Here is a 25,416-nt window from a genome sequence, read left to right on the forward strand (position 1 = left end):
CCTATATAATTCTAAACTATTATGAAAGCTTTTTTTAATGAAATCCTACAAATTCTTATGACTTCTTTATGAATTCTTCTTCTGAAGAATTGTGTTCTTTCAAGCTTCCTTGGCTATGAATTTTATATTCGGGTTCAGTCAAAAAAATAATAAAAATTAAAAGTGCTGAACTTACTAGCTAATAAATATACCATCACTACAACAAACCTTGGAAGAATCCATCAATGGATTTGATTTTTAATATTAGTGACAGCACATCTTAGAAAACAAACTGCTGAAGAATGAATGGCAGGGTGAAAAAAATCTCTGAAAAACGTCATTCACTCCTAAACAGCTCGGATAAAATTTGCGACCTTATTGCAGCAGCTGCAGAATTCCATCTCTGCTGCCTTCTACACACTTGGAAGACTACAGGAACCAGGTTTCACATCATCAGGAAAATCATGGTACATATACAATGGTGATCTGACACATAAGTTACCAACACCTCAGTAAGAAAGGTTTTCTTTTTATCAGAGTTGCTCTGAGCAAGTGCAGCAACTGATGTTCTTAACCCACATAAGAAAAAAAAAAATTCTAACTTTGTAAGAAACTCATTTCAAAGAGACATAACAAAAACTACCAAGGCCAACCAGTTCTTCAATGTGACAAATGTATCAAAAGAAAATGTACATAAAATAAATGTGACTCAGATAAGCAGCTACTATCAGTTTACTACAGGTACCCTGTTTGAATAAATCAAAATGAGTTAACAGTATTCTCCCACAATCTGATTTTTAATACTTGCATTAAATCTAAGGAAAACAGTAAACTCCTATTATACACTTTTAAAAACAAATTTATAATAGAGGTATGTCTGAAGCTGTATCACAGAAAAAAAAATAATAGCCAACAAAGTATTTAGAATTTTCCATCCTATTATTCAGGAAGATCTAAGAATACCAAAATATTTTTAAAACAATAATAGAAAGTAAAGCCACATTAGAAAACCTCCCCCTAAAGCTTGCAGTTATTGCAGTACTTCTTAAGGCAGAGTTTCATGACAAAAATACTCATTTTGTGCGGCAGAGACACACAAAAGGATTCTTCGGGATGCCAAACACTTTCAGAACTCTCCAGTGATGACTCATCCTGTTATGTATACAAAGCTTTCATTAAAAAAAAAAAAAAGTCAGTTGGCATCAATACAGATCCTCAGTTAGCGATCTTCAACTTACTGTTAGTTCTTGTACAAAGTATTCTAAACACTGCAATGAAGTATTCTGCTATGCTAATTTTGGGGAGGAAAACGTGCAGCTTAACTTGAATGGCCTTTCTTACACAGAGTTTCTACTCTAGCTCACAAACGGCTCCAAGATGGCCTCAAACAGAGATTTTAGCTACACAGAAATTCTTTGTTGCTCCACAGCAGTTCCTTGCCAGTCGCGCTGATCAACTATTTTGCCAAAACCAGAAAAATAAGTCTTTAAAAATGAGTCTTGATGACTGGAACAAAAAGAACCACTTCTTAAAGGGGAAAAAAAAAAAAAAAAAAAGCAGGGGGGGAAAGGTCATTTAACTGCTCCTAAAAACTTTGAAAGCATTCCTCCTGTATCTCTCCTTAGAAGGGCTGTTTTAATCCCCACCACCCCAAATTAATTGATTTATTTAGATTATCTGCTGTTCTGCAACAAAACCACACAGATGCAAATAACTGTGATGAACTGTGCTGCTATACTGACAAGTATTTTTTAATAAGACATCCTTCTTTTTTATATATACAACTTCTTTGAAACGTGGTGTTGGTTTTTTTAATTGGCTGTTGTTTGCTTTACTTACACACACGAATGTTTGCAAGATGTACTGAAACCAGAAGCCTCCCACAGCACTACACACAGCACAGCGAGCCTGCATCTCGCTCCATCAAATCTTTCCAGGCTTTTCCAAGTCAAGAGGGTCGTTTTCATTCCTGCTCACCTTCTACCTGCAGGCAGCCACCTCCAAACCCAGGCAGGGAGGAGCTTGAGCTCCAACCAGCTTTGACCTCCTCAAACTCATCTCCAGATTTGCTCCGCACAATCAGCGAGTCTGCAGTTCGCAGCCCTCCCACAGCATCGTCTGGCCCAACTCACACAAACAACTGAGATAGAAATAATTTCCTTTATGTTCAATCCCTCCAGTCACTCACTTCTCTAATAATTCAGTTCCTAGTGTTGATCCTTTTCTAAATATGGCCACATAAGCATAAGTAGCGAGCCTCAGTGCCAGCTATGCAATTTCTCTTTCCCACTGGGGACAAGTTTTCCAGCATCTCAGATGTTTGCAGAACAGACGCCTCCCCCACCACTGCCACATATACATTTTATTTTATTTCTTATGAACGCCTCTTACCCACAGCAGTTACAAGTGCCAAATCATCTGATTTCACAGAGTGTCAAAAGAAAAGCCAGATCTAAGAACTTTTATAGCATTTTCTATCCCTTCTTCCTCTGCAACATGTTGATTTGGAAATAATACTCTTCATTTGCGCAAATTCCAGTGGCTACAAGAAGCCTGCTGTCCCTCTCCAGTCATTTACACTGATTACAGGACTTAATCAACTACACCATGTTTCTGGAAGTTTAAGCTGTCCATGGGTACTGTCAAGGCTGTATGTGATCAAAGATACAAACTAAATTTGTGGATTCATGCTATGAGTCTCTAGCTTTAAGCATACTGATTTCCATGTTTCACAAAAAATAAACCTAAGGAACAGCCCATTTTTTACTGCTTCCAGACGAGCTATGAAGGCTTGTGTTAAAAAGCGTAACAAAAACCTTTTTATTTTTTAATTTAGTTGCAAGTTTTTGTTATTCTCTCATTACTTATGTACTACCACAGGTGGTCATGGCAAATTACCAACATAATTTATGCCGGTTCTTTAACTGCAAGTCTAGCTTACTAATTAAATACCAGGAAAAAAAAAACACAAAAAAACCCCAAAAAACAAAAACAAAAACAAAAAAACCCCACACCCCAGTCTTTAGCAGTTAAAAAGCAGAGGTAGAGGAAAGTAGGAGAGACCCCCAGATAACAACAGAAGCTTCATATTTGTCTTTAGCAGACTATGTTTAAATGAAAGCAGACACCTTTTTCATTTCCTTGCATTTATCAGCAGTGGATGGAAGAGGGCAGAGGAATAGGGAAAGCCTCTTCAGCAGAGGTTTGGACAGGGCTGGGGTCTGGGGGAGTGAACAAGGAGCCTCACAAAAAACAGGAGGCATTTCCAAGCACACAGCACAAACATAATGGAGGGTCCAGCACGGGCTTGGCTCCACCGAACAAACAAAAGGGGATACTTTAATCATATTTTAATGAGGCTCTGCACGTGACCTGGTCCATTAGATGCTGAAATGCTGCTGCAGTTACTCTACAGCCACCTTGGCATTTGGTGGCTAATGCTCCAACTGGCCTCTACAGTACCCTTGAGGAAGGAAAAATAAATAAAGCTGCTGCAGCAGCTTCGGTTGATAACAGCATCAATACACTGGGGGTTTAAAAGATCTGTAGACCCACAGACATCAGCACCATCAAGTGTGAAGCCTTAACTCACTAATAACCAGTTCTATCAGGAGACATATTACACAGAATAATTAAGTTAATTTATATTATATAAAAACAGGTTCATTATACAAATACAAATATTATTTAACTAATAGAATGAATCAGAACCTAAGCTATGCAATAGACATTTAACATCAGAAAACAAGATACCATGGTACCTTAAGGCTGCAAAAAGTGAAAAAAATCCCTAATAACCACAGCAAAACTTGCTAACTGTCCAGAAATTCTGCTTTTGGAGTCTATTTGTCTCTTATTGCCTTCAAAAGGCAGTCCTGTTACATGCATACTATTTTTTTTCAGTTTAAATAAAATTTCCCTGATGTGCCCTAACACTGTCAAACACATCTTTGGAAAGCACATAGTCTGGTTTTCCCACACATACAATTTCATGTATCCTGACAATTATAACCACAATTCACATTGAAAAGGTGGTCACAAAATCAGCATTTACTGTCTCTTCCAACACTTACTACACAGCAGTGATGCTAGTAGGTAGAAGGATCAAGAAACTCCCAAGTGAAAGCCTCCTGTTCTCATACTCTGCAGCTGAACTGTGGAACTCCATGCCCATCACACTGGAAGTTTCTGTTACTGAGAAGAGGCTGGACACATTCAAAACAGATTTTTATGCTCAACAGATCTGACACTGCAATACTATCCTTGACTCCAAAAATCCCACACTTCTTTCCCAAGTAATTTCTCCAAATTATTTTACAAATAGACTGTGAACCAAGAAAGCTCATCATACTGTCCAGATCATTGTCACATCTGAAGATTAATCTTTTGCAACATTAAACTTTGTTTTCAGCCTTGTATTCAATATCCTGTACTCTGAAAACTGAACCTGTGACTGTGCAGCTTTTAGCGGCTTATAGAAGTTTCATTCCTCCAGAAGACTGGTTCCTGATTTCTGGTGTCCAGAGACTCCCACGTGGACTTCCAGAGATTCAGTTCTGCATGGGGGGAAGCAAAGAAAATGTCCAAGCACCCTACAGACCTTCCCCCTCCAGGATCTTTGTCCATATTGTACTGAAAAAGTTGTATAGTTTATCCCTTTCTCAGGGATTTACCACAGCAAAACAATAACCTTGAGGCAAGCTTCACATCCTACAATCATGCTTTTTAACAAGATGTTTTCACAGTTAAAGAACACCAATATTTCTTGTATTTAAGCAACATGAAGCTCTTCTGGCACATCAATGGATCCTCCTAAGTCGCCGAATTTCTTGCACAACATCAGAAATAATTTAAAGCCCCTCTGTCCTGAAATACAATTACCTGACATTTTGCTGCTATCTTCTAATCTGAAATAATACCCAATCAATACCTTTATATAGGGAATTTGTAAGTTTTTGCTTCTTCTAGTCACTTAAAGACTACCAAGAGAGATTCATGCAAGGTTATTCTGCCCCCACCTTGGATAAAATCCTGACTTTGAGCACACAGGCTCATCTTTTTGATGGAATTTGACAAGCATCTTTAAATACCAGGACCAAAGAGCCAAGGAAGGAGTTTTATGAAAAACAGCTGGTGTTCACTCACTGTTGGCAAGTTCATCCTCATTCCTAAAAGTTGCTTAATTTCACCCATCTACTTTCCATAAGGATGTGGTCAATGTTCATGAGGAAACCCAGTAAAAGACCAAGTGTATTATGCAGAATCCCATGACCTGGATGGTTCTGACTTGGAGTGTGTGTACTGGGCTGGCACTGAGCTCTGTCAGTAAATTTCACTTTTGCTGCTCAGGTAAAATCAGGGTATAGGATGATCTGCAGAAAGTTTAGATCTGATGAGTTTAGCAGGCTTAGGAGGCTGTTTGAAGGACTGGAGAGGAGATTACAGGAGAGATTATTTCAAGATACATCTTCCTTCAGTACAAGCTGCAACTACTGGAAGGATACTGCAAATTGAACTCCCTAAAATGCAGCCACCTCCAATCTTTGCTTCTCTTAAAGCCTTAAGAGACATAACCCCACCACTACTGTTTTTCTGCCCCTAACTAACATCTTCCAAATTTCTCAGATGTAATTCCATGTTCAGAAGATGTTACAGAACAGTCATTAAAAAATCCCATTATAAACTGCTGAAGCAACCACAACCATCACTGTCTTTTCCATTACAAAGAAGGCCTGGCAAGACAGCCTTCCCTAGAAAAAGACTACTACTCTTCACCTACAAATGTATGTCTTACTTACCAAGAAAGCCAACTAAGTAGCTCTCCTTTAGCTGCCTCCTGGCCTGAAACTTCTGGCACAGGAGATGGTGAGAAGTGCAAGAACAAGATGTGGAGTACTACATGCAAAATTATTCAGCATTACATCAATCTGATAAAACTGAACACATAATATCAATTTTTCAGATGCTGATTGTGCTTGATGAAATCAAGTACCTGACAGTAGGCTGTGTCTCAGAGGCATGAAATACCTATCTAGCTCAGGAAGAAATAAGCCTAATTCTCTCTGAGTGACCCCAAAGTGCCCCTTTCTTCCCTTTGCACACAACAGGACTGTGATTCTTGCCAGCCTCTGCAAAGCAGTGGGAGTAAAACATGCCTAATTGGCCAGTAAAAGAATAATAGAGAAATCAAGAACAAGTTTGTGCAATTTATAATTGTTATGATTTCATCTTAGCAGTGTTTCACAGAATCTAAGTTGACAGAAAACTATTCTCACATTTTCTTGATATCTGAAGAATGAAAATCTACTCCAAAATGCCTGGTTTATTTTTCTCCGAAGCATCCTCTTCCTCACAGTTTTTGATCATGCAAAGCAGCAATTGGTTAGCTCTATTCAAAATAGTATGTACAGAACAGTCTAGGCTATCGAATTCTTACTTGTACCGATGAATGTTTACTCTCATGACTATTTTATTTCAATGGAAAACTTTCTATTGACTTGACTTGTCTTTGAAACAGAATTGTGTACCTTAGAGAATACCTCATCATGCTGATTAATAATTAAATGAATCCATACAGTACTTATTCACTGACAGTTCTTTATTTGGAGGTCCAGAGGCATCAATAATGAAAACTCTTCTGTAGTACTGGCAAAGCTGTCAGCAGCAGATGTTGAAGATTAGGCAGCCATGAAAGAAATAAATATAATATAGGATGGTTTAGATATCAACTGTATGTAGGTCTATCAATTATCAGGGGGAACTACCTCTCCCTAACCTTTTCATCTCTCAGCTTTCACCAGAGAAAACAGCAGCCAACTATCTTCATCAACATGGGTGAATGAGATATCAGAACTGGCCAGAGTAATCCCTGGCTACACAGCACAGCCCAGCAACTCTGACTTCCTGGTAACAAACTAAACTGGAGTCAACCGATTTCAAAATACCCCCAAGGGAAGCAATAGAATGGCCCGAAATAGAAGCTTCTCACCAGTTCAGCTCCAGGATTCTAAAACTTTCTGTGGAAAACTGACACAACCATCTCAGCTACCAAACCACAGCCATCAAGACAGGCTCAATATCTACATGCATTTCTGAAAAATGGAAGAAAGTAATTCACTAACTCCTCATAGCTAAACATTCCTCATCATTCTAGGTGGATTTTACTATCTGAGGACAAATATACCAGAAGACAAAAAGAGACATGTCTAACTATTTTACATCTTGCTGACTAATAAATACCTGAACAAAATCTATACAGCAGACTGCTTTCCCCAGCCCAGTTTCAAGAATTTTTTAATGCAGGACTGTACCCTGATACAAACAAACCACCTTCCAGACTTCCTCACCATCACTCTCTTCTTCCAAGAACTAAACTTTAAGTTATAATAGTTATTGTTTCTGGAGCTGCATAAAAATGTTTTCACGTGTCCCTAGACTGTTTATTTTTCTTAATTTAAAAATCTTGGCTTCCTTTAACAAGGTGAAAACCAAGATGACAAGGAAACAGAAAGGAAAAAGCAACTAAATACACCTAAGAATAAGCACTGCTTACAGACAAGCTACCTCACCAAGGTGGATTAAGGTGAAAGAGAAAGACAGAAGTCCATGCCCCTCAACATCCCTCTTCCATCTGTCTTCCAGATTATATTCCTGTAACTCTGGGTTCCTTTTTCCTGAGCATTGCAAACTCACGATGCTTCCAAAAGCCCTCCACCTTGTTTCTGCACCCCTTCCTATGTGCAATCAGCCTTCTACTAAAATACTGCAAAGCCAAAGTGAAATGCTTCCAATGAGAACAGTGTCTCAAAGGTTAACAGTAGTTCTTACTGCTCAATCCTGACCTCCATTTTATGGCATCCCTGAACATACACTTAGTCACAGTTGTGGCACAATGACTTCTGCCACAACTGTGACTAAACCTTCTGTACACAAGGCAAGGCTGACATGGCAGTGACAACACCTAGCACACCTATTATTTGACCCAGATCAAGGACCTTTGAAAAGGTTAGAAAATATTCTAGGTTCATTCATTCCCTCATCACTCTCCTTGACCACTGCTGGTGTCTTCTTGCATGCTAAATACATTCTAAGTAGTGCCACAAAACCATGCTGACAAAATTGCCCCACTCAAGTCTAAGGGCAAGGTGACTAAAATAAAGTTTGACCTTATTCCTTCTCATTGCTCCAGATACACCATCCTTGTATAGTCTCATCCAACCCATCCCTTCCCCCTGGCCCCATCCTCTTTGTTCCACTAAATACATCACATCTTTTCCCCTTGTTCCTCCTGCTTCAAAAAAGCCTTCAAATTGTATTAAACACAGTACCCTCACAAGTCACTTGATTCAAAGGCGGCAGATTTCTGCAGAACTGTAAGCCTAAATAAGAATTCTGTTTGAGGTTTTCTGAATTCTGGAAAAAATACAGCTCCCTTTCTTCTTGGTCTAACTCCACCTCAAACAGATCCCACACCAAATGATTATTCCCAGAACTGCCCTTTTCAGAGTTTGTCCATTTTTCTCTACGGCATCTGATATTATATGCTAACAGGGACTGCAAACTGGTTAATTATAAACTATATATAAACTAAATAAAGCAGGCAGTAATAACCTGCTCTCACATGCACTTCTTCCTGAACAGAGTCTTTCAAAAGCAACCTACCATCTCTTTTTATATTATCGGAGCATTTGGGGCCTAGAAATTAAAAGAGGGAAAAAAAATAGAGAAAAAGGAAGATCCAGAGTAAAAACAACATGGAAGTGCGTGTGGTTGGAAGGAACACATAGAGCTCCATCTAAAACAAAGAATTCATCCCTGAAACTGAATGATACCCAAGAACTGTAAGTCCTGGCTAAACAAACAAATAAATACACAAGCAGACCCTTCTTTTCTTCCATGCCTTTATCTTTTCTAATTAAGTAACATTACACAAGTATTCACTTTTTAATGCTTGGAAATCAGGATGAAGACACTGGACAAAGAGGCCAGCGTGAAATCTTTTATTTTCTAGCTGTATTACAAAAGCACCATCAGCACAAGCCACACTTACTGTGTAACATTTCACCAGTGAGTACAAACAAGAGGGAGACTTCCCTGAAGAGACAGACAGAAACACAGAGTGCTATGACTAACTTCCAACAGACGTTATGGAGGAGCCAAATATCCTCCAAATGCATGATATCATCTATGCTTGTGCCTGGCTTTGGACCTCAACACTGAGATGGAAAAAAAAAATCTAACGAGGAAGGCCACAAATAATTATGCTCCATTTTTTTTTAATCAAAGATATTTCCAAATGACAAAGCTTAACTGTGATGTTTCGCCACTCAACTCCATCTGAGATGTCAGGGAAAAAAATCTGTCGAGACCACTAAAAGACACATCTGTTTGCTGAATACATTCCACATCAGATTACCAAACACAAAGACGTGAACGCTGTCAAACAGAAGGCGCTCACCTATTCCCAAAGCCACATGACAGCTCCTCTGCCACGCTTTCCCCAGCGAATTTCCATGACATTTCCTGGTTCACCTCGGCCGTCCCAGGGAGCAGCAAATGCCATGAATCGCAAGGAGACATCTGATATCTGTGATATCACACGCTGGGATCCTGCCAGAGAACCACAACATGCCAAAAGGATTTCGCTGAGGAAAGACAGAATTATAAAAGACTAGCTGAAGGCCCACTGTCAAACTGGATTTCAGTACTTCTTCAAACACCTTATGTCCCAGGGTTTCCAGGAGCTTTAGTAATTACTCAAATTGGAATTGCCCAAATAAAACAAAAGAGTATCTTTCAGCTTTTTTAGAGTATGCTTTTGACAATACTCCAGAGCCAGTCCCCCATCCTCTTGGGCTGTGTGTTTTATACTAAATGGCATATATCAGTAGATACTCCTCCATGCTAAGAGTTTTCTATCCACACTTTCAGAACAGGAAACCAGAATTGCAAAGCCATAAGATTTGACAGCAGTGATGTGAAAAGAACACTTTTACTATTATTTTTTAATAGCTGAATAAATTAAAAACAGTAAGTCTGGAAATACACGTAAAGCACATACCGAATGGTCCTTTTAGCCTGAAACAAAAGGAGAAACAAATACATGGCTGCTTTTAATTTCTGCTCAGCCATTTACCCTTAAGAGATCATTTTCAGGCAAGTCCAATGAACGGTCACATTAAGAAACTGTACATGATGCATCTACTTTCTATTGGTATATTACGTAAACGACAGTAACATCACCCCCTGTGTCCTCCCCTCCAAAAAAAAAAAGCTTCCAAAGAACATTTTGCCAAAACTCTGCAGGAGTTTATGCTTGGGAGAGAATAATACAGGGAAAAAAAAAAAAAAAAAAAAAAGGAAAAAAAAAGCAAGAAGAAAAAAAATATAAAGTCAATTTAAGTCTGACAAAATAATTATACAAAATTAAATAGAATTCTTACCAAAAAAAAAGTATTTTTACTTAAAAGCATCTATATTTGATGCTGGCAGATAAAACAAAAGAAGAGTCATAAAACAGTTTATAAAGATGACCTGTAAGTGAGGCAAGGAACTAAAAACTACAGATACTTTAACTCCATGTATATTCTCAAAAGAAAGGCCATTTACAATAAAGCAGTAAAAGATGTATAACCAAACCTTTTAAAAACAAATGTACAGTAGTCATCAGTGAAGTTACTGAATGGCACTTAGATGTAGCTGATCATAAAGCACTGAGAAAAAAGTCTGTCTTGTCTCCTGCTTCTCTCTTAGAAGTAGATGGTTAAAATATTTCCACTCAGCAGTCTGAAAGCTGCAGTTATTTTCTGTAGCAAGTGTATTTTATTGTGCAGGAGCATCAAACACCACACACAAACCATCACCATGATGTACACACAGCACAAAGACCCCTGCACGTAACCTCCAGCTTAGGAGCTGTGTGCACTTCAATACCCAGCATTGTACAGAGTCACTGAGAACCTTTAAATGTCTGCCCAGTTGTTTCAGTTTTGCTACAGGAGTATGAACCCACTACTGCTTTATTTCTTCACATGAAAAAACCCCAAACCATTTTCATACTGATCTTCAGTTCTCTCAACAGCTCTACGCCAAGTGACACTATTCTAAGGAAAAAAAAAAATGAAGCTAAACAAAAATCTAAACTAACTCAGGAACGCTTCTCAATTATGTAAGAATCGAGTTAGAGTGTTAACTAATGATTTACTGGTGAGCGTGTAGTGTTTAGTATCCAGAATTAGGCACAAGACCGAAAGAGTTTTTCAGGAAAATACAAAACACTACACAAATTAACTGGTTCGTATTTTGAAAGCAGAGGTTGTTATGTTGGGTGGGTTTTTTCAATCAGCCTGCTACAAAGTAAGGCCACTGGAAAAAGGGGTAGCCAGTCTCTCATACTGCCCAAATAAAAAAAGAAATAGACTTTTTTTCTTTACAGTTGTACCAAGTTTGTTAAAGCCAGACAGTTACATAACACTTACTTTGACTTATGACCTATTTGCTCACATAAAAATCATCATATATGATGGTCTGACCATCCATTATGCGCTAGAAACATACTTTATTTTTTCAAGTGTCTTTATTTTTCTCTCTTAGTTTAGAACTACAGTTTAAACCAGTGAGAGAATCACGTAAAATTAACACTATAAAGATATGCGTTGAAAGCATGCAAAATTAAAATGGCACATTCTTCAAAAATAGCGTGCACCGAATATTTGGAAATATTAAAGAAAAATTAACCCTATCTCCATTTTCCATCTCTCTAGTATTTACATCAGGAAGCGACAAAAAAATATAAAAGGAAAAATAAATAGTAGTGCTATAGGTATCTATGTAAAGTCGTATTTTTAAAGGCTATCTGCGGGCACACGTGTGTAGGTGTACCCAGGGCAGCGCTGACCGGATGCCCGGCTGCGCCCGGGTCAGAGCGAGCGGGGCTTTTGTGGTTCTTTTTCCCACCCACCACCCTCCTTTTCCTTATTTTTATTTCGTGAACGGCCGCGGATTATCCACCGAGCGTGTAACTTGAACCTCTACACCCACGTCTGGACGCGGGTCCGGGTTTTTCTTTTTTTTTTTCCTGACCAAACGGCGTCGAATCCGCCGTGCCGAGTGTCAGCGGCGCCCAGTCCCCACGCCAAGTTTGCCGCCCGGTCCCGGCGGGTGCCCCCGTCCCCGGGGAGCCGCTTCCCGCTGTCACCGCCTGCCCTCGATACAAAGAAGTTCAGCGCCAGCCGTACTCACCCCCGGCGAGCTGGCCCTGCGCGACATCGCCCAGCGCCGCGGAACCGCTGGCAAATCCCCTCTGGAAAATGGAGGGGCTGGCACCGGTGCGATCCGGAGGGAAGAGAAGTTATTTACATGGCAGGGCCCGAGCCCAGCGCGCAGCGGAGACGGCGATGCTCAGCACTGCCCGCGGTCTGCCATGTTCGTGCCGCTCGCTCGGCGCTCCCCCGGCCGCTGCCCCGGGGCCTCGGGCGGCTCTACAGGGCCCCCCCCATGGCGGCGCCGCCGGGGAGCGATGCGCCACAGCCCCGATCGCCGCGGAACTTCGGCTCCGGGATCCTCCCCGAACCAGGCTGGGGCCGCCGGCGGAGGAGGGCGGAGGGGGAGGGGAGCGGGGGGAAGGGGAGGGGAAAGGGAGGGAATTAAAAAAAAAAAAAAAAAAAAAAAAAGACGAGGAGGAAAAAAAAAAAAAAAAAAAAAAAAAAGGGAGCCGAGGGAGAGAAAGTAGATCCGACGCAGCCGGGCGCCGCCAATGTGCGGACCGGAGCGCTGCGGCAGGAGCGGGGCCGCCCGCGCTCGGGAGGCGGAGCGGCGGCGGCCGGAGGCGCAGCGCCCCCGCCGGAGGCTCCCCCGGGCCGGCCCCGCCCCGCAGCCCCGCGGGGCCGCACTCCCGGCGGCGAGCCGGGGGCCGGCCCGGGAGGAGCGAGCGCGGCGGCCCCGGCCGCTCCCCCGGCTGTCCGCGAGCACCCTGCGGGCGCGGCGGGCGGCAGCGCTCCCGCTCCCTTCCCCCCACGCCCGCGCTTTCCCATTTAACAAAGCGGCGCAACCAAAAGTTACGTTTCCATAGACGCCAGCCGCTTTCCTGGCGGCCCCTCCTCGGCTGCTGGGGCTGCTCTGGGAAAACCAGGGTTTCACGCGTGAAAGATTTACGTGAGACTCCGGGGATCGCCTTTTTTTTTTTTTTTTCTTTTTTTTTTTTTTTTCTTTTTTTTTCCTCCTTTTTCCACAGAATCACAGGACCCTTTGGGATGGAGATCAACTACTTCAAGCCCGGTCCCAGGCAGGGTCACCTGGAGCAGGTGACACAGGAACGCACCCGGGTGGGTTTGGAATTTATCCAGCGAGGGAGGCTCCGTGACTGCCCTGGGCAGCCCCTGCCAGTCCTCTGCCACTCTCAACGTAAAGAAGTTCTTCCTCATGTTGAGGTGAAATTTCTTGGTGTTTATTTTCGTGGTTTTAGTTAGTGTTTTAGTTTTCTGTTTTTTCTCTCCCCCTCTCACGCCCCTCCAACGTTTTCCAGGCTGCTCTACACTTCTCTAAAACAATCTGGACTGGACAAGCTAAGAAAGCAAAGCTTGACAAATGTCCATCTACAAATGGCTCTTTCCTAATCCTCCAAATGCTCCCTGCCAATTTTATTCTCCTACGGAGAGAAAAACAAATCAAGAAAACATTACGCAAGTGTCACTTCACTTGCATTGATAGATACTTGCAAACCAATGGGTCCTGGCAATTTGAGCAGTAACGCAACTACCTTTGTTCAACTTCCCTTCACGCAAAAACCCCGAAACAGCTGTTGTGTAATGCTTTGCTTCTGTCAATCTCAAGTTTTCTTAAAATTTAAGTATCAGACATCTGTAAGACTCAGGTTGACACATTGACAATAATCTGATTTGTCTGCCAAACAAAGTAAGACCACACATCACCTCTATTTTCTCACTCATCTTAATATTTTTTTCTTATCAAATTATTTTCTGTCACACCAAGCTGCAGTTGGACATAGTTAATCTGTTGTGGACAAGCAAGTTCAGTACTGCCTTATGAGTACTGGTTAGAGAAATTCTCAATAAATGCACCTAGGAACTCGAAGATATCATTTCATCTCTAAGACTGAACAAAACAAGCCCAAATTCCCACACTGATTCTCAGAATGGGATCTACCCAGGTAGAGGGAGTAGACCAATACTCCCTCTCCTTCCATTTTCAACTGGAACATGTTCTAGGTGCCCAGCCTACAGGAAAGTTTTTATCGAACCCATTCTACAAAGATGAAGATAAAATTTTAAAAAGAAAGCACTCACATGAAAAAATCTCCAGGTGTTTACTCTGAAACAAGTAACTATTGTATAAGAGCCATTGTGCCATGTTAGTACAGGTACGGACACATAAATATATTTGGCTACAAGTTGCTATCAAGCTCTGGCTTATCAGCACATCTCTGTAACCACACGTATTAGCACACTCAGTCTGCTGCAATGAGAAGGTTAAACATGTTATTCTAAACCTTAGCTGAGATGGTGAATGTCAGGGGTTTATTTTGCAGTGAGGGTTGGTTGCCTTGGTCCAACCAAGTGGTGAATTGCAAAGCCCCTACTGAGACATTAATCACTTTGCCTATTCCTTTTCACACTCACAGTCCTTCAGGTTCAGCCAGGACAAGCCCCTATTGAGCATCCATCTCTGCTGAATTTAAACACTTTTCTAACCAATAATTCTCAGACCAATTAAAGTAAGCTCCTCTTCAGCCAAAGAAGATATCAAATAGCAGACAGAAGCTGTGTGTTTTACAAAATGTATTTTAATAAAAGGAGTGTTTAGGGTCATTAGGTTAAGCACGGCTGGACTACCAAGTTTCCTGTGTGTCATCTATCCCAAAATTGCCTGTTTTCATGGTACCATTCCAGGTGATACCCCTGCAGCATGACTGACCCTCCATCAATTCACAATGTCTGTGCTGCTGTACCTTAAACCTGCAGATGTTTCACATGTTACACTGTTAAAAACTTCAGGCTCTAACCTAGAAGTTAATGGGTCACCTGACAAGTTTAAGTACGCTTTAGTAACAGCTGGTTAAAATCATAATAATAATAAATGACTCTCAGTATTTTCCCCTGCTGTTCATGTGACCCAAGATCCAAGCTAATAGATATAAAGCCGTATCAGTCGACCTTGTTCTTCCCCTTCTTTGGGGATGTATTTTCTCTCACATCAAAGGGTGAGATTTAGTTCTTTTACTGTAAGAGCACATTAATTGCCATAAAAATCTTAGGAAGGTAAAAGTATAATTTTACTACAGCACAGTCAGATGTGGTCCAACACCAGTCATGTTGACCAATTACTACTTCTCCACACAAACTGCCCATAAATTGCATTCAGTAGTATTATATGTTCAGCAACAGTTCCAGTGGAACCTGATCCCACCCTATACCTCTTCTTCCCAGAACAAACCTGCTACAGGGCAACCCAGCAAGAGGCAGCAGGGCTGGACACTGAGAAAAGGCAAAGCAATTGTGTCTGCAGCAGCTCCCTGCCCTGATTCACACATCTCCACAAACGTGTGTCACCATAATGGCAAGGCAAGAAGTGTTTATGCCAGTGCTTCTGCCAAGAAAATGTACATGGGGAAAATGGGACCAATTGTCTCTCCTCAAACTTCTTTTTTTTTTTAATAAGCAACAGAAGTGATAGATTTAATGATTAAGATAAAAACTTATGTCTATACATATGGTGGACTGTTTTCTTCCAAGCTCAACTTGATTAACTCAAGGATGCCACACTTGAGTTAATCAAGAGACACTGAGCAAAGCAGCCCTATCTGTTTGTGATAGGCCCTATTTACATTCCTAACTTTGAGAGAATGTTTCTTCACAGCAACCATGAGAAATTCAGAAATAAAACAAGTCACCAATTCCAATATACTCCCACCAAAATTTCAGATGGAACACACAGAGAAATAAACTACATGGGCTTCTCCACAGAAGTATTACTTGGTTACTCTGAGTCATACATCTGGATCTGTTACTTCATTGATTTTAAAATGTAAAGACAGATATATTAAGAAGCTCAAAAATGTGTTTGTCTTTCTCAAACATTTTCCTCAACTCCTGCAGACCTGCTATTTCCAAAATATTCAATGGGTTTCTAAAAATATTACATTTGTAACAACTTGAGATTAAGCGCTAAGTACTGAGCTACAAAAGGACAACAGCAGAAAAGGAAATGCAAATATTTCTCCTTAGCCTGGCAATTCTACTGAAATGTAAAGGCATTTTACCTTCTAGCATCCCTTTATGCTTCCATGCTACATAGCAACTCAAACCACCCTCTTCTGTGAATAATTTCTCTGTAAATTCCAATTTCCATGCCAAAGGATTAAACAGAAGAAGACTGACTCCTTTTTTTACTACATTTGAAGGGGTTTGGAAGTTCTTAGTTTCTAGCCTGTACTACAACATTCTCTAGAGATAGACTCCACTTCTAAAAGTAAAAAATAAAAAAAGGTTCCAAACATTCTTATTTCCTCACCCCTGCTTTCTCTTCTTGTGAGCATGAACCAGATCATATCTAGAGCCAAAGATAGGTTGGCAGCATGTCACACAGCCAAGAAACATGTTTTGTGTATTAACTGCATACCCACATTAACATACTGTGATAAATTCGATTTAAAGCCATTACATCTAAGATGCCATATCTAGCAAACTTGCTTTTAGAACCAGAATTTGAATACCAATGTAAGTCAGATAATTGAAATAGCTTTCTACAAAGAAAGCATCACATTCTGTCTCTTCTCATGGTTTTGACTGGCAAGGTTTGGCAAATATAACTTCCAACCCCCCTGCCACTAGACCAGGTTGCTCCAAGCCCCATCCAGAGTGGCCAGGAACACTTCCAGGGATGGAGTAACCACAGCTTGTCTGGTCAAACTGTTCCAGTGCCTCGCCACCCTCACAGCAAAGAATTTGTTCCTAACATCTAATCTAAACCTGCTCTCTGACAGTTTGAAGCCATTCCCCCTTGTCCTGTCACTAGAGTTCCTTTATCACCCAAAAAAAAAAAAAAAAAGAGATGAGCAAATAAATACAAGAGAGGACTAAAAAGCAATATAGGTTAAAAAACACAAGTTCAAAAGAAGATACAATATGAGAAGAGGCAGACAACAGAAATACCTGAACACTCCCAGCCCATCAGAAAATGACTCATTGCTAGTGACATGCATTGTTAGCTGCTAGCACAGGCAGGACAAAACTGTTTTCAACAGTGCATGATGGAAATCCAATGAGAATATAAATTCTGACATATTTGCTTTAACATAATCAAAATAGCCCTACCCTTTTCTAGCAGATAAACTTTTAAATGTACTTTTTAAAAAGAAAATCTGGAATGCCAGGTGACACCATTTCTGAAAAGAACAATCCCAGTGTGTAATGAAGTAATAATTTATTTAGTATATGTGGAATCACACAGATTAATAGATAAAGCAAGTATCAGGTGACAAAGGAAGTAAGAAACACAGACAATGAAACAAAGAGATTGAGTAAACTATTTTCTTTCTATAAACAATACAGGAATACATCATCTAGGAAATAAAAGTTATTGCACATCATTCACTGTGTAAAAGCAATGGGTACCACAGAAATAATGGACATCACCATCAGAAGGGATGTTCATAGACTAGGATCACAGTCACTCAGGTTAAAAAAGACCTCAAAGGTCAGCCAGTCCAACCTCCTCCTCAAAGCAGGTTAGAATCAGTTCCCAAAATGGTTCAAAAATATTTTTAAGTTCAATTTGTTGTTTACATAGCTGTGTAATTACACACAGTGCTGAAATCCAGTGGGGGGACCCTATTTAAACTAACTTATGCCAAGGACAGACAACAGAGATCAGGGCATAAAGGTGATACTCAGACACCTTTATTTAGTATTTCCTATTAAATTGCCCCTGCTCAGATCCCAGTCTATCTGAATTGCATTTCAGAGATAACTACTTCATTCTTCTGACTAAGCATAAGAACGGACCTCTGCAGAATTTAAAAACACTTCCTCCTTTCATTAGTAAGGTCCTTCAGAATAGTAAAATAAAAATAATTATTCCTTTCAAGTTTTGAAAGAAAACAATTCAGACAGGAACGAGACCATCACAGTGCTCCTAAAAAAGAAACCTAGGTGGCATGACTACAGGAGCTAGAATTCAGTCCCTGCCCTGTCCCCAAGGCCCATTACTAATAGCTGTTATGGAATATGCTCCCACACCACATGATGTGGTCACATCCATGCAGATATAAATTCCCCAGGTTCAGTTCAGGCTACACACTAGGGGACAAAAAGACAAAAAAGAAAAAAAAAAAAAAACCAAGAGAGGAAAGACCTCCAGAAATATTTAACAACTAACTAACTGAACAACATTTATAGTCTTTAGATAAAAGCCAGCTAACAAATATCTATCACAATACTTTTTCAAATTCTAGCCACATGAGGAAAACAGTGCATCTGAGAAGATATGGAATAGCTGAAAGCCCAAGCTTCAACTCAAGTTTAAACATGTCCAAGATAACTATGACTTCACTTTTTTCTAAGTGTGAGCATGTTAACTAAGTATAGACAAGAAACTCTTATTGGTCTAAAAAAGCCTTTAAAATAACATGGCCAAGTTAACAATGTAAAAACTGGTTATTTTTTTCCTATCAAGATAGTCCAAAGTAAGTAGAATGAAAAGAGACACATTAATTTAAAAAAAGTAAGCTGAAAATATTCTTAAACAAATATTTATCTACAGTATCAGTAATTTATATCCCCCACTGACAGCATCTGGTTAACAAGCCTTGAGATCAAGATTTTCTGCTTGTCCATAAAGTAGGTTCACAACCAACAGTACTTTCTCTGTTCTGCTCTACCAATGTATCCTTGTCTGAGAAGACCACATAGAGAGCACATGAAATGTGACTTTACCAAGCTTTTATATTTGTCCTTTACCAACTAATACATTTGAAATGAATGTATTTCCAAGCCATCCACAGCGTACCTCAAGACAAAGAATACTTTCCCTTTCCATCAAAGAAAGAGACAACAGCATAGCCAGACATGAGCCAGCCCTTAGTGCTACATGAAAGAGCTCAGAGATTATTTCTTTTAATAATTTTGCTTACAGATCATTTATTTCTTGAGATAGCCTCCCATTTCTGGGCCCAGTTCCCTCCTAAAGGATTTCTGGAAGACACAGGCGGAAATATAAATTAGAATTCCTGCCGAATGTGTTTTGCACTTTCCTTTATATAAATCTCTACCAGGATGCCTGATGCAAGGTTAATTACTCCAAACATGAACCAGGAAACATCGTGCAGCACTGAAAGCCAGCATTTCCCAGAGCCTCATGGCTTGTACATCCCATCTCCTCTGCTCCCTCTAGAGCAATTCTGCAGTGAGCTGTTCCTCCTAAACTCACATCCCTATGGGTTAGAGAACATTAACTGTGGCACACTCTTTGCCCAGGAGGCTGAAAGTGAAACTGATGAGAATTCTATCAGTTTGATTTAATTCCTCCTTGAAAGAACACCACCAACAAAACAAATCCCGTTATGGTTATACCAATATGTTAAAGGTAGTTGGTGGTGGTGGCCTTGAGGCTGACAAGCGCCGGACAGCTTCCATCCACACTATCTAATTCCCAAACTCCCACACAAAGCAGCCCCACACAAACTATGCTGGGAACAGCGTGGGGACCACACGAAACCTTGAGAACTGTTTTGGCAGAGTGGTCAGAACTGGATGAGCAACCACTGGAACCGTGTGACAGCGGAGACAACGCTGGGGACAACAGTGTCCAGCAACTCCAAACATTCCCTGCTGGGTTTCTCACAAGAAGCTGAGTGCTTCATGTGCCAGAACACTACTGCTGGTTACAGCCATGCCCCTCATCCATACAAAACACTAGCACAGCCACAAATTAGCCCCTCTTAGAAATGGGAAAAATTTAAGGAAATTGAAATGATCAGTTCTTTTTATTTCCAAATTATTTTTTCCAAGCTTTTCTTCACAAAGAAAAGCATCTGGCCCATTTCTAAGTTCTAGTCCCATCCAGTTCAGTCGGCCACAGTAAGAAAAGAAAATAGTCACTTGCATTTATTACAAGGAAAAATGCTGGAGGTGAAACCAACACATAAGCAACAAAGAATGGGAACTAGGGAAAAAGGAACTGGGAAGGCTGGGAGAGAAAAATCTGAGGAAGCTGCTCAGTCTTTGGAATCAGCTAGCAGAAGTTTTCAGAGCACGTATCTCGGAGGGTAAGACGAGGCCTTCATCATCCATACGTCTAATAGAAAACCAAAATATCAGAACAAACAGCCCAACATGTTTGTGAAAACGCTGAGGACAACTGTTTCACAAAGTTGAGGGTGCCAGAAGAGCAGTTACTTCACACTTCACTCTATTAGGGCAGGCTCCATTTTAAACATCTCAATGTGTACAGTGATTTGGCTGGAAGTGGTAACGAGAAGCACTCGCTGTGCCAAGGAAGGGGGAAAGCGAGAGCAGTAGAGAGGGAGAGCAAGTTTTTATCTTCAATTAACTGAAAGAAGAAAAGCAAATTTCAACAAACTCTTTGAACTTGTTGCTAGAATCTCCTGAGACTACAATTTAAAGGAGGACTGGCAGTTACTGCACTGGAATGTGCACAATGGCAAAGTATTCCAAAAGCAGGGGAGAGATAGGAAATGTATATGAACAATACAGGCCACATAAAAGCAGCCTGTAATAAGGATCTGAAACTAGAAAGAATCATATTAGGAATGGAAACAAGGGCATTTTAATGAACATAAAGGAACAGCATAAACTGTCAGGGATAAAAATCAGAAGAGATAAAAGCACAGCATGCAGTATTACCACTGTGCAGTATAAAAGGCAAACAAAGTTTCAGAAATATTTTAGAAGCAAGAAGTAAAACACAAAAGTCTGTACAAATAGTGTTTAGAAAGAACAAACGGATAACAAAACAGACTCAAATGCCATTTTCTGTATTTTAGCCTTCAAAAAACAGATTTATTGTAGCTAATACTAGAAACTGATTTTGTTGCTAGACTAAATAATCAGAGAAATTCAAGTCAGCAGGACTGGAAGAATTTCACATAATGCTTAAGAAACAGAGAAAAGTAATCTCTAAACCATGAGCAATCATCTTCCTTAATACAGTCCTGGTTAAAATGCCCTAAGAGAGACTGGCAGCAATGAGCTATGGCACCCAGAGGGGTTTTATTTGCAAATTCTTTCAATCCATGTGGATGAACATTGCAAGAAAGTCCCTTCCTCCAGAACCTGCATGAGGTCATTGACACACACAGAAGAGTTACATACAAGACATGGCAGAGGCAGGGGCTACAAATATTTTTGATGACAAGATCTTAACAAAAATGATTCCGATAAATTTAGAAGTGGTGCATATCAACCAATATAAATTTAAAAATACTAGAAATCTTTTGAAGGATAGATCAGTTAAATCAATATGTTGCTAAAGAGGTTAAGCTTGTTCAGTGCAGAACAAAAGAGACAATCACCTGAAAAAAGTTTTGTATAAAAACTGTTCTCCATTTCAGCTGTGGAGTCTTAGCTGTGAGTAATATAAGACAAAACTGGCTTAATCAGCAGTAAAGAATATTTATTTTATACTACACAAAATTAGTTACTGAAACCAATTGCCTAGAGATACAGGGGAACTGCATTCACTAAATACTTCAAAAACAAGTCAGAGAACCATTTGTCAGAAATGGAACACACACACAACACACAGAAGGATGAGCAATATCACCCTGAAGTCTTTTTTGCCCACACAGTTCCATTTATCTCTGCTGATACAGGAAAACGAAATATTCCTTTTATTTAAAATAATTTCATTGTGCTTTTGAACTTCACACTTCAGGAAAAAGAACCCTGAATAATTCACATTCTGGGTTTATGAAATGGCTTACTAATAAATCTCCCAAATTCTAAGATGGAATTACTCCTCTCTTTATTAGTAACAATATGGAGCCATCCTGTCCTGTTCTCTTGAGCCCTAAGAGCACTGCAGACAGCCTTCACTGCCAGACAGACAGCAGGGTAAGACACCATTATTGGAACATCCAGGTTCCATGAACACTGGGATGTTCCAGAGGTCATTCTGGATTAGCTACAGCTTCCAGACTCACATCACAAAGAGCCATCTCAGATGTCAGCAAATGCTTAGTGGCAGAGACTGCACATTTGGACCACATATTCACTACCAAAAATCCCTTTTATCTTACTGTGACATACAAGTGATATGCTCCAAGGAATATAAATATATAATAGACAAAGTAAAAAACTGGTGATTTTTTTCTAAAGCTGATTTTTTTTTTTTCCTGAGAGCTTAATTAAAACTAGTTTTGGCAAGATTTTCAGTAATAATGCAGTAGAAGAAAAAAAGGCCTCTTTTTCCCTCCCCCTACCCAATGCCAAAAGACTGGGTAGAAACATCCCAGTTTGATAGTGCTTCCAGCAGTTTCTTCAAGGAAAGTAATTAGACTGTTGATAAATACAGCACTGAAAATTAGTAATTATAAATTTATATTGAAATGGCTGGCAGTAGGATTGGGTGCACGTGTGATTTGGTAAAAATACTTCCCAAAAAAATGCGAAAGACATAAATATTCTGAAAGAAGCAAGATCTCATTTGATTTTATTATAATGCCTATATATTGATATACTTGTAGGAAGGAGCTTCCAGTATACCAGAAATTATTGTTAACATAAAATATTTTACTTACATTGTTATTTGAGGGTGCTTTAAATACTCAGTTTAAGAATGATTCCCAAGATCAAAGCGGGAACTGAAATTCCTCATTTAATCAATGCCAATGTCTGAGGCAAGGAAGAGGAGAACAACTCCTCTATCTATATGCTGTGAAGAACCATCTCAACATCACCATTTCTTTTTGAACAACCTGTAAAAATCCCCATCTCCTGTGTTGGAAAGCTCGAAGGAGTTAGCCTGAAAACCAAAATCCCCCAAATTTCAGAGAGCCGAGGCTGCACCTTGGCAGAGAGCGCTGCAGGCTGGCGGTGCTGCCAGGAGCCGCAGCTCTGCCTCCCTGCAGCAGCCTGGCCCTTGCTCTGGCCTCCTCCTCCTCCTCCCTCGTGCTATCACAAACACGTTTCTCTGCCAGGTTAGTCCTACCCCAGCTCAGTTTCCCAGCCCAGCTCACCACAAGTGCCTGGGTCAGCACAGGGGAGAGAACAAACAGCTGGCAGCAGAGGGAAGGCAGCGCCGCTGCTCCTTTTCGCTGCCAGAACCAGCTTGAGGTTTATGGTGTTTGGGGAAAATAACCACCTGATGCACACTCACACCCTATGTTTCTATAAGTAATAAATATTCTAGGTTTTAAGGGTTTTCCTACTTTATCTTACTTGCTTTCAAAAGCACCAGTGCTGGTAGAAGAACTTAGAGTAGTTCTTGAAACAAGTGCCAAAGTTATTTTGACTAATAGAGGAATGGCATGAACAGCACTCTCCAGTGCCATCCTTCCAGTGTGGAAATTAAAAAAAAAAAAAAAAAAAAAAAAAAACCAGAACAAAAAAATGCAGAATTCAGTATAGGTTATGAAAAGTACAAGTTACAAGCAAAAAAGTAGTAAAATCTTGTTCCTCTGTATTTATCCAAACTATATGAACCATACAGATTTTATGAACTGGTGATCAAATATATTAAACATAAGAGAAAAGCTTTCAATATTTCCTGGAATTGTCAGTCAGCGAATTATTTAGCTATTAGTAACATTTTAGTGTACCTGTGACAGCATTTCTTGAAAAGTTAATTTCACAGCATTAATGTATAACAACTCTGTGTAAGGGAGTGATCATTAGTGGTGGATAAGGAAATTCTGTTTTCCCTGATAATACATAACCCTGCTACCCCTCCAGTACTGCTGTGGTGCAAGGAGTTGAAAACAACTCCAGCCTGAGAAAGGCAGAGTTCACCTATTCTCAGCAAACCAACTGCCTTGGAAAACTATCTCTGAGCTGAAATGATGACAAAGAATAGAAATGTCCATTTCCAATTACTTATCTTATGAAAGAACAATGACAAGAAGTTAGTAGGAGTTAACATGCTAACAAGAAAAAAAAAATCCACAAGCAAAGCCAAGAAAATGGAAGTGTTTTTATTGTTTTAAGCTGGGAAAAGTCTCCAGTGTCACTGCACACAGGATGAAGAGATGTCTGGTGTGTAGATGGCTCGGAGTAGCAACCAAGAAACTGGGCAAGACATTCCTTGTGACCAGCATGTTGAGATTTCAAACAGCCATCACACTTGATCTGTCTGACAGCTCTTGGTAGTCCCTTCATGACAAGTGCTACAGAAGTTCAATGGATCATTAAATACAAACACAGAGAAACTAACAACTGAAATGCTAAAAACAAAGTCTCAGAGTCCTTCACAGCAAGTCTGTTTCAAATTGGGAAAACTGTGTATCTATTTCCAGGATTCAGCTGAACTTCACTCATCCTTAAGACACAAGCAAAGACTCTACATAAATCTGTATTTTAACAATTTTGTGGCAAAACAATTCTATAAACCCTATCCGTCACACAAGCACGTATCAAGAACTGAAAAGCTGAAGATTAATACAGATATCATTCACCTCCTGAGCACTGTGAGCCAGGCTCCTGTGCAAAAAATGCATAAAGCAGTTGGGGAATTGCTTGGCAATTCAAATACGGTGGAGGAAGTCACAGAACATGGGCTGCTGAAGAAAATGGCACAAAGCTCAGCCCTGTTCTGCAAAGAGCCAACTTCAATCCTCACACCTCATCTCCTCCTCACTCTGTGTTCCACTATGTGCCTTCTGGCTTTTGGCCAAACAGTTTGATACACGTGGCTTGTACAGGCCAGTGTTTGCTTTAATACATTAACCCTTCGCTGTGCAACAGTTGTACAAAGCTTGTCCATCATAAAACCTCTGTCTTGCCAGGTAGGGATGACCTCCCCTGACTGATCTTGTTTAGGAACATTCTTATTCTACAACACAACATACATCTTACATTTGCAAATGTTAAATTTTGAATTGAGAAAAGGGCAGGCAAGCAAAGACACAAGTATCACACAGAAGGTGTGTGATGAACTAAAAAAACACAGCTGAGCTATAAAGCTCCATCCAACATTTTAAGGCTCTTTCGAAATGAGAGTAGGTATCTTTAATATTGGCCTATCCTAATGCAAATGCAACTGATGTGATGATAAAAATTCTCAAATAATCACTTCCCAGCAAAAACACTTATGCTTAAAGGTCCTCAAACTATCTGCACATGTGAAATCAATGGCCTTTGAAAACCTACTGCAGTTTACATTGGTCAAAGTAATGAAAACTACAGAAATGAAAACATGGGTAATTTAAATGGGTAATTTAAAAAGACACACAAAATGTTCTCTACA

The 25,416-nt window shown here is 40.1% G+C and overlaps 1 protein-coding gene across 13 annotated transcripts in view; it reads right to left on the reverse strand.

Annotated features, from left to right (window-relative positions):
• Positions 1–25,416, reverse strand: part of KMT2C (lysine methyltransferase 2C) — a 189,667-nt gene that overhangs the window by 159,645 nt on the left and 4,606 nt on the right. The window contains exons 1-2 of one of the 13 annotated variants that reach the window (XM_021555315.4): positions 12,220–12,359; positions 9,437–9,588 (exon numbers count right to left, since the gene is read on the reverse strand). The exons of 11 other annotated variants lie outside the window; for them this stretch is intronic. In XM_021555315.4, coding sequence (XP_021410990.2) covers positions 9,437–9,558 — 122 coding nt within the window. In that variant the 5' untranslated portion in view covers positions 9,559–9,588; positions 12,220–12,359. Of the gene's footprint in view, positions 1–9,436; positions 9,589–12,219; positions 12,572–25,416 lie in introns of those variants that run through there. One more of the 13 variants, XM_021555321.4, reaches the window with a different exon arrangement.

Source organism: Lonchura striata, chromosome 2 (assembly GCF_050655825.1).
Source record: "Lonchura striata isolate lonStrDom1 chromosome 2, ASM5065582v1, whole genome shotgun sequence".
In the NCBI taxonomy this organism is placed as follows: Eukaryota; Metazoa; Chordata; class Aves; order Passeriformes; family Estrildidae; genus Lonchura; species Lonchura striata.